This window comes from Microcaecilia unicolor, chromosome 2 (assembly GCF_901765095.1).
Source record: "Microcaecilia unicolor chromosome 2, aMicUni1.1, whole genome shotgun sequence".
NCBI classification, from domain to species: Eukaryota; Metazoa; Chordata; class Amphibia; order Gymnophiona; family Siphonopidae; genus Microcaecilia; species Microcaecilia unicolor.
The window spans coordinates 306,721,006-306,736,301 of record NC_044032.1 but is presented as its reverse complement, the minus strand read 5'-3'; the positions used below and the strand labels follow the sequence as shown (position 1 = coordinate 306,736,301).

Genomic DNA, 15,296 nt, shown 5'->3' with positions numbered 1-15,296 from the left:
TTTTTGTGTCCCAACCGATCGAAGTGTAACAATAAATAGGCATGAGATCTATTTGCATGCACTGACTCCATTGGATGCAAATAGATCCCATGAATATTCATTGTGGAAATTCTGAAAACCCGACCTGGTGAGGGTCAAGGTTGAACACCCCTTTGGGGTTGTGCCAAACTGTAAGATGCCACGGGGAAGGTACTGGAAGCTATAAGTGTGAAGTGAACCCCGATTTGTAGAGTAAAAGTTTTTTTTTTTGTTTGGGGGGGGGGGGTTCTTTTACTGCAAGCGACTGTGTCTGAGCTGTGTGTTTCAGAAAACTGACCATGCCCTGTGTCAAATTGAAAGGGTGAGCAGAGAGGAATGAGGGTGAGTGCATATCTGACAAGTTGCCTGTTGATTGCTGTTCCCATTGCTCCAGTTCAAATCCACATCTACTCTCCCAAGTCTGCACCTCCCACTCACTATTCAATCCTGTATCTTTTCTCCTTCCATTGAACCCTATTTCCCCTCCCCCTTCACCCCTAAAATATAACTCCCAATGCTTTTACCTAGAGTATGCAGCAATTTTCACAAATGCTCTCTGCACATCCTCTGCTCTGTGCATGTCTGAAAGTGACTGGAATGACTTTTGCATGTCTGAAAAGGACTAATGAGGCTTATGCATATTTTAATGAGTTCAGTAACCTATCCTGTTACACAGAGCTGCATTAGGCTCAAATGACAACTTACACACTCATTAATGGCTTATACTGTACACTGCTATTTAGACTGCAGTGGAAGAAAGTAAGAGCTTTCAGTTTTCCTCTTTATTTACTCCTTTCCACTCTTCTAATCTCCTTTTCTTTCTTTTTTTTTTCCATTTGTTTTTAGTATTTGTTCTAGCTGAAAAGTTTTATCAGATTATACTGTCATATGAGATGCAGTTTCCATGGCTGTGAGTGAACACTCCCTCCCCTCCCTTCACCTTATAATGCAGAAATGGTGTCATATATGAAAGTTTGGAGGCACAGAGGGATTTAGCAGAACGTGATCGCTGTAGTTTAGGTTGCCAATACTAAATTACTGAAGGCTGTGATCCCGGAAGTTTAATGGGAAACTATGGTGATAAAGAGAATGGAGGCTTTTTAGGATATGTTATCTACTTGTTTCATTTTTTTTTGTTACATTTGTACCCCATGCTTTCCCACTCATGGCAGGCTCAACGTGGTAGGCAATGGAGGGTTAAGTGACTTGCCCAGAGTCACAAGGAGCTGCCTGTGCCGGGAATCAAACTCAGTTCCCCAGGACCAAAGTCCACCACCCTAACCACTAGGCCACTCCTCCACATGTGTGTGTGTCCTCATTTCTATAATTTTAATGTTTCTTGCACACTGATTGATTTTCTGTAGCTCTTCGGTTCTTCATTCCCTATGTTCTCATTATCTCTTCTGTTTTGTGGAAATACTGCCGTTGCCTAGATCAATACTACTCTCTTCTTTGAATCAATCACTGTGTTTGGACTGTGCACCAATTTAAATAACACATTTGTATCCAGACATCTTTATTGACTCTAAGCTTACAGGAATACCCAGAGAATGTGGTATCAGCGGTTAGCGTATCTGAGTTTTAAAAAAGTTTGGACAAGTTCCTGGAAGAAAAATCCATAGTCTGCTGTTGAGATGGACATGGGGGAAGCCACTGTTTGCCCTGGGTTTGGTAGCATAGAATGTTGCTACTATTTGGGTTTCTGCCATACTTATGAGCTGGATTGGCCACTGTTGGAAACAGGTTACTAGGTTGGATGGCTCTTCTTATGGTTTATGTTCTAATTCCATTGTAAGTGTCTTCCTAGTATAATTAGCTTTCAACTTTTAGAGTATGCAATGGTGAAAACAATAGCCCTTGGATTCTTTATATTGCACCCAAAATTTGGGTGCTGATTCAAGATGTGCGCCAACTAAATTGGTGGCTCAAATTCAACTAGAGCAGATAATTAGATACTAACTGACATTAATTTGGCATTGGTTGCGCATCTTGCTATGTCACTCAAATCCTATACTGCACAACCCCAAAGGGGGTGTGGCTATGGGAGGAGCATGGGCAGGCCAGGGGCATTCCTAAAATTTGCACACAGTGTTATTGAATACCAGGGATGTGCATATAGATTGCTGCCAGTCTGATAGTACTGTCACACGAATGAACATTGTCTGCTAGGTGTGTCAAAACAGAAGAAAGGTTAAAAATTGCTGGACTAGAATGAAGTTTCTTTGCATATTGTATTTCCACGATCCTTTCCAATCAGTACCTCTTCTTTACTCCATTACAAAATCTGAACAGCTAAATAGTATTCTTGAATTGTCTCTCTCTCTCTCTCTCTCTTTATAACGTGTATGTGTAATACATTCCTTCATAGCTGCCTTCTCCAGTTAATAACATTTATACATTCCTGTTCTCAGACATAGCACAAGAATACACTTTGGTAATCCACAATGGTTGAGGTGTTATTTGTAATTGAAAAAGTACCAAGGGAGCAAATAAATCTGCATTGATATAGCACTAACAACTCAAGCTCAATGATAACATGTGCTTTGCTCAATTAAAAGGAAGATAAATGGTATTCTGGGAAGAGAAATCCTGAGACAGATTCAATATTTTAGTTGGACTGACTGTAATCTTTCATGATAAATGAAATGCTTCAGCTCTTTGCAAAACAAACAGCAGAGGTTGGATTGCAGAGCCTCGCTGATGTTAGAAGACAAAACTGGGACATCTACCTTAGATTTATTAGCTAGAAGTCGTACAAGCAGATCAAGCAAGCTCAGTCCACTTTGGATGAAGAGCATGTAGAATAACATAAAGATGACTTCACCTCAGGGGACTACTTTATTAATTAAGGAGAGAAAGATTCATTGTATTGTCCTGTACAAATCATTCTGCTGTAGGGACTTCATTAGTTACTATTTTATATGCTGATCAGTCATGTCTGTTTCTCTTTATAAGGAATAGTGACTCCCTTTTTATTGTAAAATAGTGATCCCACAACAATGGTCCACTTTATACTGAAAATCATGGATCTATACTGAATGTGATGTCTGCCGCACAGAGCTAGTCAGATAAGTTATCTGGATATCTTTATGTGAATTAACATTTGATCTATCCATATACGCTGGACCACTTAATAATACAGTTCTAAACTTAAACAAATATACTATCTCTTTATAGTTAGAACTGTTATTTTGTGTGATTTATCTATATGAATAAAGTTATCCAGCTAAGACTAGGTTCTATATATGAGACCTAAAAAATTGCTATTCTATAAACCTTGTCTAAAGTTAGGTGTGGTTTACAGAATAAGCATAGCAACCGTTACTGTGACTAAAATTGTAAGTGTCTTCCTAGTATAATTAGCTTTCAACTTTTAGAGTATGCAATGGTGAAAACAATAGCCCTTGGATTCTTTATATTGCACCCAAAATTTGGGTGCTGATTCAAGATGTGCACCAACTAAATTAGTGGCTCAAAATCAACTAAAATTTAGTTGTGGCCATTTACGCCAACTAGGTGAAATGCCCACACCTAACTTAGGGGTATATAGATTTAGAGAGAGGTTAAAATGACTATTTGGGACCTTAAATTCAGAGTCTTCTAGGTTCACAGCTTAAATTTGGCACAGTTCAGTAGTGATCAGAAGACGTTACTATCCAAAGATGATACACTTGCCTATGTCACCCAATGGGGGGTGGCCACACCGCTACCAATATTGTTGCCTCAAATGGAGCTAACTGGGACTCTGACTGGTATTCTCAGAAAAAAGATCTAGAGTGAATTAAATATGGGGGCTGAATCATCCTCTCATGCTTAAGTGTGTAATTCAGAATAGGGTTGAAGCACATTGGTAGAATACAGTGGAAGAGTTTTCTCTGTACCTGTTTTGGGATAAGTGAAAGACTTTGGTTTCCAGTGTCTCAGACATTTTTAATAAGCAATATATTTGGCAAAAAATGTAAATCAGTGATGAAAATAAAATTTTATCAAAGTAACCTGGGAACGTCAGGATTGCTTTTCAAAAAAAGTGTGCTCAATAATAATTGTAAGTAGCAAGGGTTGTTCATGGTAAGCACTACTCAACCATAACTCATATAAAACCAAAGCAATCTATGAGCCTTACACAAATACAAAGCTTTAAATTGTTGGAGATAAATGACAGAAATTATTATGTAGTCTTTCTCTTTTAGCTTCACCATCCTTCCCAGGGTTTCCGGTTTGGCACTGTACGGGAAAGCAGTGCTGAGGATTATGTGAAGAAAAGCTTCCCAGAGATGCATGAGTACATGAGAAGATACAATGCACCAGCAACAGCAGATGGTGTGGCATTGCTGAAGTGAGTCGGCATTCTACTTTCATATAAAAGATGGCATTTTTGCAGTCCTTTGGGAATATTTTACCAGGCAAAAAAGAAATAGAAGACAGACACAGAGGTACAGTTGAGAAAATATCCCTTTTTTAGGTAGTGTTCATATCCTGAATGAACAAGGACTGCCATAATCCATTATCAAGTAAAAGTTTTATATCACAAAAGGGATGGTATGAGCCCACACTTTCTTTTATATCTGTATTCTGTAATAGCACTCCACTCCTGCCCTGTCAGATACTACATCCAAAATGACAGTGTAGGTCCTTAAGAGTAATATCACAATAATATCTAGAGTCAGGCTGCCTTAGCACTGCCATCTTGGAAGTAGGAGCTGCCAGGGCAGACACAGCTGAAGTTTGATCGTTCCCCCTAGTACTGTCTACCTACCAGAGAACCATGATAGGTGCCTGGGGTAGGAATGCCCAGATTTTTAAACAGAGATTGGTTGGGTCAGCAGCACCATATTAGTTGTCAAAGGGGTGAGGTATAATGCAGATCAGGGGACTACCAGTGGTGGTGTCATTGTTTTAAAAGGGATTATTGGTGAGGATGGATTCTGGAAGTTACCACTTCAAGATTATATTAAGAATGAGGGCTTGAGGATAGGGATGGATTTGGGAGGGCATGCACGTGTTTTAAAGGGATTGCGGGAGTGGGGTACAATTTTCGTTTTAACTGCTCTAGTTCCTTTAACTTGTGCAAATGTTAATAATACCTCATAAAGTGTTGCTTGCTTTCGATGAGTAATACAGCTTGTGAAGTTTATTTAGCACATGCTGAGTTGTTCATTCTACAAATGGGTGAGCTGCTTTATATACATTTGCAATACATGCTTTTGCAACTCATTGAACATTCATTGAGATGCTTTTAACTAAAGTGCAGTGAGGGGTCCTTTTACTAAGCTGTAGTAAAAGGGGGCCTATACTAGCATCAGCGTGTCTTTTTGATGCACACTGAGACCCCCTTTTACCACAGTGAGTAAAAGGCTGTCTTTTTTCACAAAAAGAAATGGCCGTGTGGTAAGTGAACCACTTACCATGCAGCCATTTCAGGGGGAGCACTTACTGCCACCCATTGATGAATAGAAATAAAAATATATTTTTGTAGCACTGGAAATGGCACATGCTGGGGGTGGGAACTTCTGCTGGGCTCCTTCAGTAGCCCAGCAGGAGTTCCGGATTGGCACGTGGCAAGCCTGTTGCCGCATGCCAACCCTTTAGTAAAAGGGCACCTAAATTTTTACTTTAACAGCAAATATTAATGCTTGATAAATAGAATAGCTTGAAATAGGCACCTACTTGCCTTCTTATCTTAGGCACTCTGTTATAGAATTAACTTCTGAAGGCACGATGTCAACCTGTGGTACCATGCGTTAACTTCAGTGTGTAATCCATGCACAATCTATGCCCATAACTCACCCTGTTCCCATCCCCTAACACAGTATGCTGTTAACGCATGGATTAGTATAGGCTATCAGTCATGCCAATGCCGTAACCATTGGTGGAAACTAATTTGTATGTTAAGGAAGGAATTCACTAAATGGCCCTCATAATTGCACACCAAAAATATTAAGTGCTAAATGCAATTCTACTCAGGGAATGTACCCTTTACAGAATGGTGTTTGATGCAGATCCAGCATCTAAAAGCAAGTATAAATGGTGGTGTCAACTTAGGTACACTTTGGGCAAATTCTGTAATTCTGAGCACAACTTTTTGAAATGCCCCCAGCCATGTCCTAGCCACACCCCCTTTTCAGATATGCGCCAATTCACTGCAATAATTTATTTTTTTCCCATTCTTGAATTGATGTTAGACAGATAGTCAATTTATTCAGGGCTGGGGGTAAGTCAGGTTTAATGGATATGAGTAGCCGCATATCATCCGCATTGATGTCGAACTGAGTGTTCATTGACCGAATCAGCTCAGCTAGTGGCTTGAGGTAGATATTGAACAGAATATGTGACAGTATCAATCCTTGTGATATCCCACAGGTCAGTTGCCCATGATGGTGATGAGATGCTACTGAACACTGGACTGTTGCTGTCTGATAGATAGAATCTGAACCAAGCACATACTGTCCCATTGATACCTGTTTCTGCCAGTCATGCATGATATTGTGATCCACAGTGTCAAAAGCTGCTGATAAATTTAGCAGTACTAACATCTAGCAAACCCCCCATCTTGGTTTCTGTGAAGATCATCTAGTAGGGATACAAGGACTGTTTCTGTCTGTAACCGGGTCTGAATCCAGATTGACATGGATCTAGCCAGTTTCTCTCTTTTTAGCCAATCACTGAATTGAACACAAATGATTTGTTCTATAAATTTTCCTAGAAATGGGATGTTGGATACTGGCGGGTAACTTTCAAGATTGTCCTGGTCAAGTTTGTTTTTCTTTAGCAAATCATGTACCACTGCCTTTTTTTTAATGCTGTTGGTAGTTTCCCATTAGAAAGAGAGGAGTTCATGATTTTTGTGGCACCTTCTATGAGGCCCTTACTTGCCTTCTGCACTGTCTTTGATGGGCAGGGTTCGAGGGAGCAGGTAGTTGGTCAAAGGTCTCTTAGGAATTTGTCAAGGCTCTCCTCTATTATTGTCTGTGTCAGGAGTTTGTGCGCTCCTGGATAGCTGATTGGAGACTAGGTGGGACTGCCTTTAAATCCTGGTGGAGACTTGTTAGCAAAATATATGGCAAAATTATTGCAGTTCAGTTTTGACTGGGCAAGCTGGTTCTGTTTTGAGAGTTGTAGTAGGCTGTTAAATGTTTACTGTTGTGAACAGGTGCTTAGTTGAACTGGCAGCCTGTGAGAGAAATATTGTTTTTTTGTTGCTGTTAAGGCTTGGCAATACTTTGTCATATGTTTCCTACAGATTAGCCTGTCCTAATCCAAGCGAGGTTTCTATCTTTTGAGCTTAAGGGTCCGAAGTTCTGGAGAAAACCAAGGTGAGCTTTTGTGAGTGGGACATAAAACTGTTTTTTAGTAGTGCCATTTTCCCTAAGGTCTTAGCTAAGTGTGTATTCCAAAAATCAACCTGTTCTGACACTGCAATTGTCTTTTCATCTACACGTGGATAGTCCAAGGCCTCTAGGAAATTCTCAGCAGACAGCTTTTTCTTGTCTCTGATCTCCTTATAAAACTCTGGGAGGTGCCATTTGTTACAGGTGGTCACTTACGGAGAACTTAATTTAAAAAATGGTCTGACTGTGGTAGAGGTGTTATTTCAATATTGCTATCCCAATATTTTGGGATGTCAACCCCTTTGTAGAATGCCAAGTCTAATATGTGACCCTTTTCATGGGTTGGAGAATGTATCCCCTGTGTGAATCCTAGTGCTGTCATTGTGTCCAGGAAGATATCTGTGGTGCAATGTTCCCTCTAAGGACTGAGTTGACATGAACAAATTGTTTTCTTCGTGAGCAAAGGACTGAGTTGAAATGAGTGAAAATTTTCTTACAAATACATACACATACATGCACACACACACACACACACACACACACACACACCATAGGCGTAGTTTGACTGTTTCATTTGGGGGGGCAAAGAATGGGCGGAGCATATTAGCATATCATTTGCATATATAAATATGCAAATGAATATGCTAATATGGAGGAAGGAAATGAAATTTACAGGCAAAATATCACAGATGCACATTTCAAAAAGCTGACACATTTCAATTAATAAATTATGAATAAAATACTTTTATTTACCTTTGTTGTCTGATCATTTAGTTTTTCTATTCGCTTTGATCCCAGTGTCTTCTGTTTTATGCAGTGTCTTCTTTCCAGTAGGCTTCCCTCTGCTCCCCACCCTCCCAGTACCATCCATCTCTTGCTCCTTCCCTCTGCTCCCCAACCCTCCCAGTTCCATCCATCTTCTGTTCCTTCCCTCTGCTCACCATCCCTCCGTCCCATCCATCTTCTGCTCCTTCCCTCTGCTGTGCCTGACCTCTCCCAATCCCATCCATCTCCTGGTCCATCCCTCTGCTCCCCACCCCTCGCAGTCCCATCCATCTCTTGCTCCTTCCCTCTGCTTCCCACCCCTCCCAGTCCCATTCATCTCCTGCTCCTTCCCTCTGCTTCCCACCCCTCCCAGTCCCATTCATCTCCTGCTCCTTTCCTCTGCTTCCCACCCCTCCCAGTCCCATTCATCTCCTGCTCCTTTCCTCTGCTTCCCACCCCTCCCAGTCCCATTCATCTCCTGCTCCTTCCCACCCCTCCCAGTCCCATCCATCTCCTGCTCCTTCCCTCTGCTTCCCACCCCTCCCAGTCCCATTCATTTCTTGCTCCTTCCCTCTGCTTCCCACCCCTCCCAGTCCCATACATCTCCTGCTCCTTCCCTCTGCTTCCCACCCCTCCCAGTCCCATTCATCTCCTGCTCCTTTCCTCTGCTTCCCACCCCTCCCAGTCCCATTCATTTCCTGCTCCTTCCCTCTGCTTCCCCCCCCTCCCAGTCCCATCCATCTTCCCTCTGCTCCCCCCCCCCCCCGAGGTCCAAGATGGTGACTCCGTTTACCCCCTCTCTTCCTCCCTCCCTCCGGTGCAGGCAACAGTCTTCAGCTTTTTCAGCGTTCCTGGCAGCGGTAGCGTTGTACACGCTGCCTTCGGTCTGCCCCGGAAGCCTTCTCTTCAAGTTCCTGTTCCCACCTATGCGGGAACAGGAACTTGAAGAGAAGGCTTCGGGGCAGAGCCAAAGGCAGCGTGTACAACGCTACCGCTGCCAGGAACGCTGGAAGACTGCTGCCTGCGCCGGAGGGAGGGAGGAAGAGAGAGAGGTAGACGGACACGCTCCTCTCGGTCCGCTTGGCTTCCCTGCCCTCTCTGTCTGTGTCCCGCCCGAAAGGAAATGACGTCAGAGGAAGGCGGGACGCAGATAGAGAGGGCAGGGAAGCCAAGCGGACCGAGAGGAGCGCGTGCCTGCATGTGGTTTTTTTTTTTTTTTTAAACTAATGGTGCGGCGGCGCCTCGCGTCGTTTGGGGGGGCATTGCCCCCCCTCGCCCCCCCCCCAGTCTACGCCTATGACACACACACACACATAAACACTCACAGGGAGGTTGGAAATGAACCATACTCTGCATGTTTTCCCTACTTGTTTGCCTGTACTCTCTCTCTCTCTCTCTCTCTCTCTCTCTCTCTCTCTCTCTCTCTCTCTCTCTCTCTCTCCACCCCATTTCCATCCAGCATCTGCCCCTTGCCCTCTCCTCCCCACTTCTATCCTGCATCTTCTTTTCACTCTCTCCTCCCCACTTCCATCCAGCATTTTCCCTCTTTTTCTTCTTACCCTTCCATCCAGCACCTCCTCTCATTCCTACAAAAGTGTTGGTATTCTGTATATATACACATACATGTGGCACGATTGGAAAACAGATGATTGAGGGGAGATATGATTGAGGTCTACAAAATCCTGAGTGGTGTGGAGTGGGTGGAGGTGAATCAATTTTTTACTCTTTCAAAAAGTACAAATATGAGGGGACATTCAAGGAAGTTACATGCTTATGTTCTTAAATACAGGGGCCCACTTATATAATTCTCTTTAACTGCATAATGCAGTTTAGTATAAGGATCCCATTGTTATAAAAAGCAGAAGATACATGCTACTGTCAATTAACACATGTTATTTGGCAAATAGACTACATTATTGGACCATAACAGAGGTTAATGCTGGATTTTTTCCCGCAGCTTGAGCAAATAATGAGTTATTGGTCTATAACACAGTTCAGGAAATAGGGGTCAAGTCTGTGCCCTCCATCTGGCATTATTTAGTAGTATGTATAAGGAATTTGTCAAGGACATGATGTGTAGAAATTGGAAAAGGGATGCTTTAAGCTCCAATCATTGCCTAACATGATAAATCAAGCAAATTGCACCACAGAGGGATAAAGAACACCTGTGAAAGCCAGGGGCGAGCCATATGATATGCCACTTTTCATCTTAGCCTGCTCAGTGTAAAAAACATCCTTTTTGTATTTTCTGACCTGCTATATTGAAATAAGTTTGTGTTTTATATTAAATAAGGTAATCAGAGGGAATGTGGGTTTATTTGATCTTGAGAACTAAAAATTAGGGGTGTACAGAGAACAAAAAAAGTTATTTTCTTTTGAGTTTTCCTGTTGTTTCATTTCATTTAGCACCTGCTAAATGCTTTTAGCACACACTTTCCTGCAACACCACAACCGTTTAGCATATGCCAAAATGTTTACGAACACTGATTATGATAGAATGCCAAAACTTTGCTAAATGAAAGAAAACCAAAGCCAACAAAGCACATTCCTACCAAAAATTACCCAAACAGATTAAGTATCTGCAAATACAAATGAATCATTTTCTTACAGCATAACTCAATAAAGTGACACGTGGGGCATTAAGAAAAAAGTGATCGCTGAGTGAAAAGTATGTGACTTCTTTATACCATGAGCTAGAGGATTATCAACTGCACAATCTTGACAAATGTCAGCTTCAGCTATGAAGTAATTATGTCTTTAAAAACTGAGAAACCTTTATCAATTAAAAAAAAATTAACCCCTGAAATCACATACATGCAGTTTTTAGGCTGTAGAACCTGAAAAACATCAAAGTTGTGAAAAAAATTGTATAGCCCCATTTTACTGACCCAATACCAGAAGAGTCCCAAAATATGGTACATGTATCCCATGGGGTACATAAGACCTCAACGGGAGTACGTGGTGCTCAGTGCCCAACTGCTACCTTCCTCGCCTTGCCTCCCACCCGTTCATTCACTCCCTCGCCCACTGCTCTCCTGACTCCGTGGCTGCAAAGAAATCAAAACCAGGCACCAGGCCATAGTACTGTTGCCGGCAAAAGAATCGGTTGGGCCGCTGGATGGCCGAGGGGTAAAAGGGGCGATCAAGGAAGACAAAGACGTAGCGGAGAGATTGAATGAATTCTTTGCTTCGGTCTTCACCGAGGAAGATTTGGGTGGGATACCGGTGTCGGAAATGATATTTCAAGCGGACGAGTCAGAGAAACTTACTGATTTCATGGTAAACCTGGAGGACGTAATGGGGCAGTTCAGCAAACTGAAGAGTAGCAAATCTCCTGGACCAGATGGTATTCATCCTAGAGTACTGATAGAACTGAAAAATGAGCTTGCGGAGCTTCTGCTAGCGATATGCAATTTATCCTTAAAATCGAGCGTGGTACCGGAAGATTGGAGGGTGGCCAATGTAATGCCCATTTTTAAAAAAGGTTCCAGGGGAGATCCGGGAAATTATAGACCGGCGAGTCTGACATCGGTGCCAGGGAAAATGGTAGAGGCTATTATTAAAAACAAAATTACAGAGCACATCCAAGGACATGGATTACTGAGACCGAGTCAGCACGGCATTTGTGTGGGGAAATCTTACCTGACCAATTTACTTCAGTTCTTTGAAGGAGTAAATAAACATGTGGACAAAGGGGAGCTGGTTGATATTGTATATCTGGATTTTCAATAGGCGTTTGACAAGGTACCTCATGAAAGGCTACAGAGAAAATTGGAGGGTCATGGGATAGGAGGAAAAGTCCTATTGTGGATTAAAAACTGGTTGAAGGATAGGAAACAGAGAGTGGGGTTAAATGGGCAGTATTCACAATGGAGAAGGGTAGTTAGTGGGGTTCCTCAGGGGTCTGTGCTAGGACCGCTGTTTTTTAATATATTTATAAATGATTTAGAGATGGGAGTAACTAGCGAGGTAATTAAAATTTGCTGATGACACAAAGTTATTCAAAGTCGTTAACTTGCGACAGGATTATGAAAAATTTACAGAAGGACCTTACCATACTGGGAGTCTGGGCGGCTAGATGGCAGATGACGTTTAATGTGAGCAAGTGCAAGGTGATGCATGTGGGAAAAAAGAACCTGAATTATAGCTATGTCATGCAAGGTTCCACGTTAGAAGTTATGGACCAAGATAGGGATCTGGGTGTCGTCGTCGATAATACAATGAAACCTTCTGCTCAGTGTGCTGCTGCGGCTCGGAAAGCGAATAGAATGTTGGGTATTATTAGGAAAGGTATGGAAAACAGGTGTGAGGATGTTATAATGCCGTTATATCGCTCCATGGTGCGACCGCACCTTGAGTATTCTGTTCAATTCTGGTCGCCGCATCTCAAGAAAGATATAGAGGAATTGGAAAAGGTGCAGCGAAGGGCGACTAAAATGATAGCGGGGATGGGACGACTTCTCTATGAAGAAAGACTAAGGAGGCTAGGGCTTTTCAGCTTGGAGAAGAGTCGGCTGAGGGGAGACATGATAGAGGTATATAAAATAACGAGTGGAGTGGAACAGGTGGATGTGAAGCGCCTGTTCACAGTTTCCATGCGATGAAGTTATAGTGTAGTAAATTTAAAACAAATCGAAGAAAAGTTTTCTTCACCCAACGAGTAAATAAATTCTGGAATTCGTTGCCAGAGAACGTGGTGAAGGCAGTTAGCTTGGCAGAGTTTAAAAAGGGGTTAGACGGTTTCCTAAAGGACAAGTCCATAAGCAGCTACTAAATGGACTTGGGAATAATCCACAATTCCAGGAATAACATGTATAGAATGTTTGTACATTTGGGAAGCTTGCCAGGTGCCCTTGGCCTGGATTGGCCGCTGTCGTGGACAGGATGCTGGGCTCGATGGACCCTTGGTCTTTTCCCAGTGTGGCATTACTTATGTACTTATGTGTGCTCATTAACTAGTTTATTTGCATGCAGATCTCAGGATTGCATGCCAATTTGGGTGCCATTTATACAGTGGCGTAGGAAGGGGGCGGGAGGGGCGGTCCACCCCGGGTGCACGCGCTCGGGGGGTGCTGGCCCCGCTGGTTCCCTGCTCCCTCTGCCCTGAAACAGGTGTTCTGGGGCAGAGAGATCAGGGAACCAGCGGGGCCGACGCAGCTCCGAGTGACGTGCACTCGGGGCGGATCGGCCCTCCCGCAGATAAGAATGCAGTCCGGGGGGGGGGGTGTCGCTCAGGAGGGGGGTGCGCCACAGAGGGGGGGTCGCGCCGTGCTGCACCCGGGGGGGGGGGGTGAGCAGCGGCGACCCGCCCCAGGTGTCATTAGCCCTCGCTACGGCACTGCAGTTATAAAATCCAGGGGTATATGGGTTGCATGCTAAGCTTGTAGAATATCACTTAGGGTCCAACCAGCACTTAAGCACATCGATGTTACATTCATGTGAAAAGTGCTAATATTCTACAGTCTCCTTTTACAAAGACATGCTAGCAATTCTAGCACGGTAAATGTGATGAAGCCCATTTAATTCCTATGGACTTTGTCGCATTTGCCACATCAGAATTGCTAGCACAGCTTTGTAAAAAAAGCACTATGTTCTTAGTATACAAATGGTGCCCACAGTTAGGCATTAAGATTATAAAATGAGCTGGGAAGAGTAATTTTATAAATGGGCACATTTTAAAATACCCAAATTGTACCTTTGGTAAGGCATTGTTTCTTTTGTATAAAATACTAGCATAAGTGATTGAAATCATAATTTAAGGTGTAATCACTTACATCAGCCCTAGAGCTGGTGTGGATAATTGAGTCCATTTTGGAAATTATGGTATTTTATAATTAATGCACATAACTGCTTGCACCGAAAACACCTGCCCATGTGCATATCCACAGTTTAAGCATGTGTTATTTTAACAATACATATACTTTTATGCTGGTCAATATTTTATAAAAAGATCATTTATATACATAGTGACGGCCCTACCATTATGCTAACTGAGGCGGAGACCTCAGGCAGCACTCCTCATAGAGCAGCATCCCTCCACACTGGCCATGGTCTGGCATCTCTCCCCACCCTTCCTTCCTCAACCCCCTTCCCTGAATCTACCGTCTTTCCTTGTTTTCCAAAATGCAACAGCGGCATTAATTCCCAAAGGACGCCCTGCCACCTGAACCGGCCTCTTCTCTCTACTGCAGCCAGCCTTTCTGATGTAACTACCTGTTTCTTCAGAGATGGGTCACAGTAGAGAGGCCAGTGCCGGCAGCAGGGCAGCCTATGGGAATCGCTGCTGCCGCTGACTTTTGGAAAGCAAGAAAAGAAGGTAGATTCAGAGAAGGGGATTGAGGAAGAAAGGGGAGAGATGCCAGACCATGGCCAGGAGGGGGGGGGGGGGAGTTTAGAGAGATAGTGTGAATGGAGAGATGTTGGATTCGGGGTGGGGGGTGGGAGCAGGTTGGCATCTCATCCCTTGCCTTAGGCAGCATATTACCTTGGGTCACCCCTGTATATACAACCTCTAGTTTCAGCCTCGTTGTACTAGTGAGTACTAGCTAATACCCCAAGTTTTCTGCTAGAGGTCACAGCTGCCATTTTGAGAAAGGAACCACATTGGCAAGAATGAGTGGGCATCACTCCTGCCTGTAGAACCCCTCAAATCCAGGGGGTAGTTGAGTGGGTGGCAGGGCCTGGTCTGGGGCTTACTGTCTTTGGCAAGGGGAGAGAAAGAGGAGGCACCAAGAATCCCCTAGGTCTCTACCAAGGAGTTATGGGGCATTGGCCAGTATTCAGACCAAAGCCAGGTTAACTCCATGGAGAAAGTTAGGACAACTTTTTCCGCTTACTTTTTCTGAGTCCTGTAAATAGAAAAAAAAAAAACAGATCAGGATCGAGGCTGGAGTGGGCTTCGATGGCAACTCCAGTAATTGGGAAGTAGTAGCACTGCCAAGCAGACTTCTACGGTCTGTGTCCCAAAACTGGCAGGGAGAGACGGAGATAAAGAGGGGCATTTTTGATATGATGTCTAAATCCGATTCTGGATGTTTTGGTGAAAACATAAAAAAATAACGTGATGAACATAGTGATTTTCGATCCAGAAAAACATCTCTTTTTGTTTCAAAAATGGCTATTTCCTAGACATTTTGTAGATGTTTTCTGCTCAGTGCCACAGGAAAAATGCACAACACCAAGTCA

At 43.1% G+C, this 15,296-nt stretch overlaps 1 protein-coding gene across 1 annotated transcript in view; it reads left to right on the top strand.

Annotated features, from left to right (window-relative positions):
• Positions 1–15,296, top strand: part of GRIN3A (glutamate ionotropic receptor NMDA type subunit 3A) — a 369,769-nt gene that overhangs the window by 251,640 nt on the left and 102,833 nt on the right. Inside the window, exon 5 of the mRNA XM_030194309.1 lies at positions 4,209–4,354. Coding sequence (XP_030050169.1) covers positions 4,209–4,354 — 146 coding nt within the window. The remainder of the gene's footprint in view (positions 1–4,208; positions 4,355–15,296) is intronic.